Here is a 703-nt window from a genome sequence, read left to right as displayed (position 1 = left end):
AATGGTGACCCTGGCACAGGCCCGGCGAGCGGCCCTCTAAGAGGGCTCCACCCGAGATCAACCACACGGAGTTCCTTCGTACAAAGTTTCTTCTTCTTCTTCTTCTTCTTCTTCTTCTTCTTCTTCTTCTTCTTCTTCTTCTTCTACTACTACTACTACTACTACTACTACTACTACTACTACTACTACTACTACTACTACTGCTGCTGCTGCTGCTGCTGCTGCTGCTGCTGCTGCTGCTGCTGCTGCTGCTGCTACTACTACTACTACTACTACTACTACTACTACTACTACTACTACTACTACTACTACTACTACTACTACTGCTGCTGCTGCTGCTGCTACTACTACTACTACTACTACTACTCTTCCGGTTCCGAACGACGAGATCGAGACCAAACTTCTCTTTCTCCCGCGCAAGCCGTGTCTTGAATGCGCACGTGCGGTTAGGAAAAAAATAAATGCGGCAAGGAGAGTTACCCAACACTTTCCTCACTCCACGCCGGCTGTCCCAACCCGTACACGCTCGACCGCAATTTTTCTTGCTAAACCTGCGACGGGCGGGTGCAATGCCTGTCGCACTTGAGATGGAAAATTTTCCTTATTCGAGTGTTTTCTTTGCAGAAAACGCCACCAAAAGTTAGCAGGGGACGGAAACTCCAAGGCAAACCACACTGACGTGCTGCACCACCGCGTCTCTTAG

At 49.2% G+C, this 703-nt stretch overlaps 1 protein-coding gene across 1 annotated transcript in view; it reads left to right on the top strand.

Moving 5' to 3' along the window:
* The window catches only part of LOC139047506 (kelch-like protein 10), a 16,941-nt gene extending 16,238 nt beyond the window's left edge, over positions 1 to 703 (top strand). Inside the window, exon 8 of the mRNA XM_070521315.1 lies at positions 625 to 703. Coding sequence (XP_070377416.1) covers positions 625 to 703 — 79 coding nt within the window. The remainder of the gene's footprint in view (positions 1 to 624) is intronic.

This window comes from Dermacentor albipictus, chromosome 7, assembly GCF_038994185.2.
Source record: "Dermacentor albipictus isolate Rhodes 1998 colony chromosome 7, USDA_Dalb.pri_finalv2, whole genome shotgun sequence".
Classification (NCBI taxonomy): Eukaryota; Metazoa; Arthropoda; class Arachnida; order Ixodida; family Ixodidae; genus Dermacentor; species Dermacentor albipictus.
Note: the sequence above shows the minus strand (reverse complement) of the source record. Positions and strands in the feature narration are given on the sequence as shown.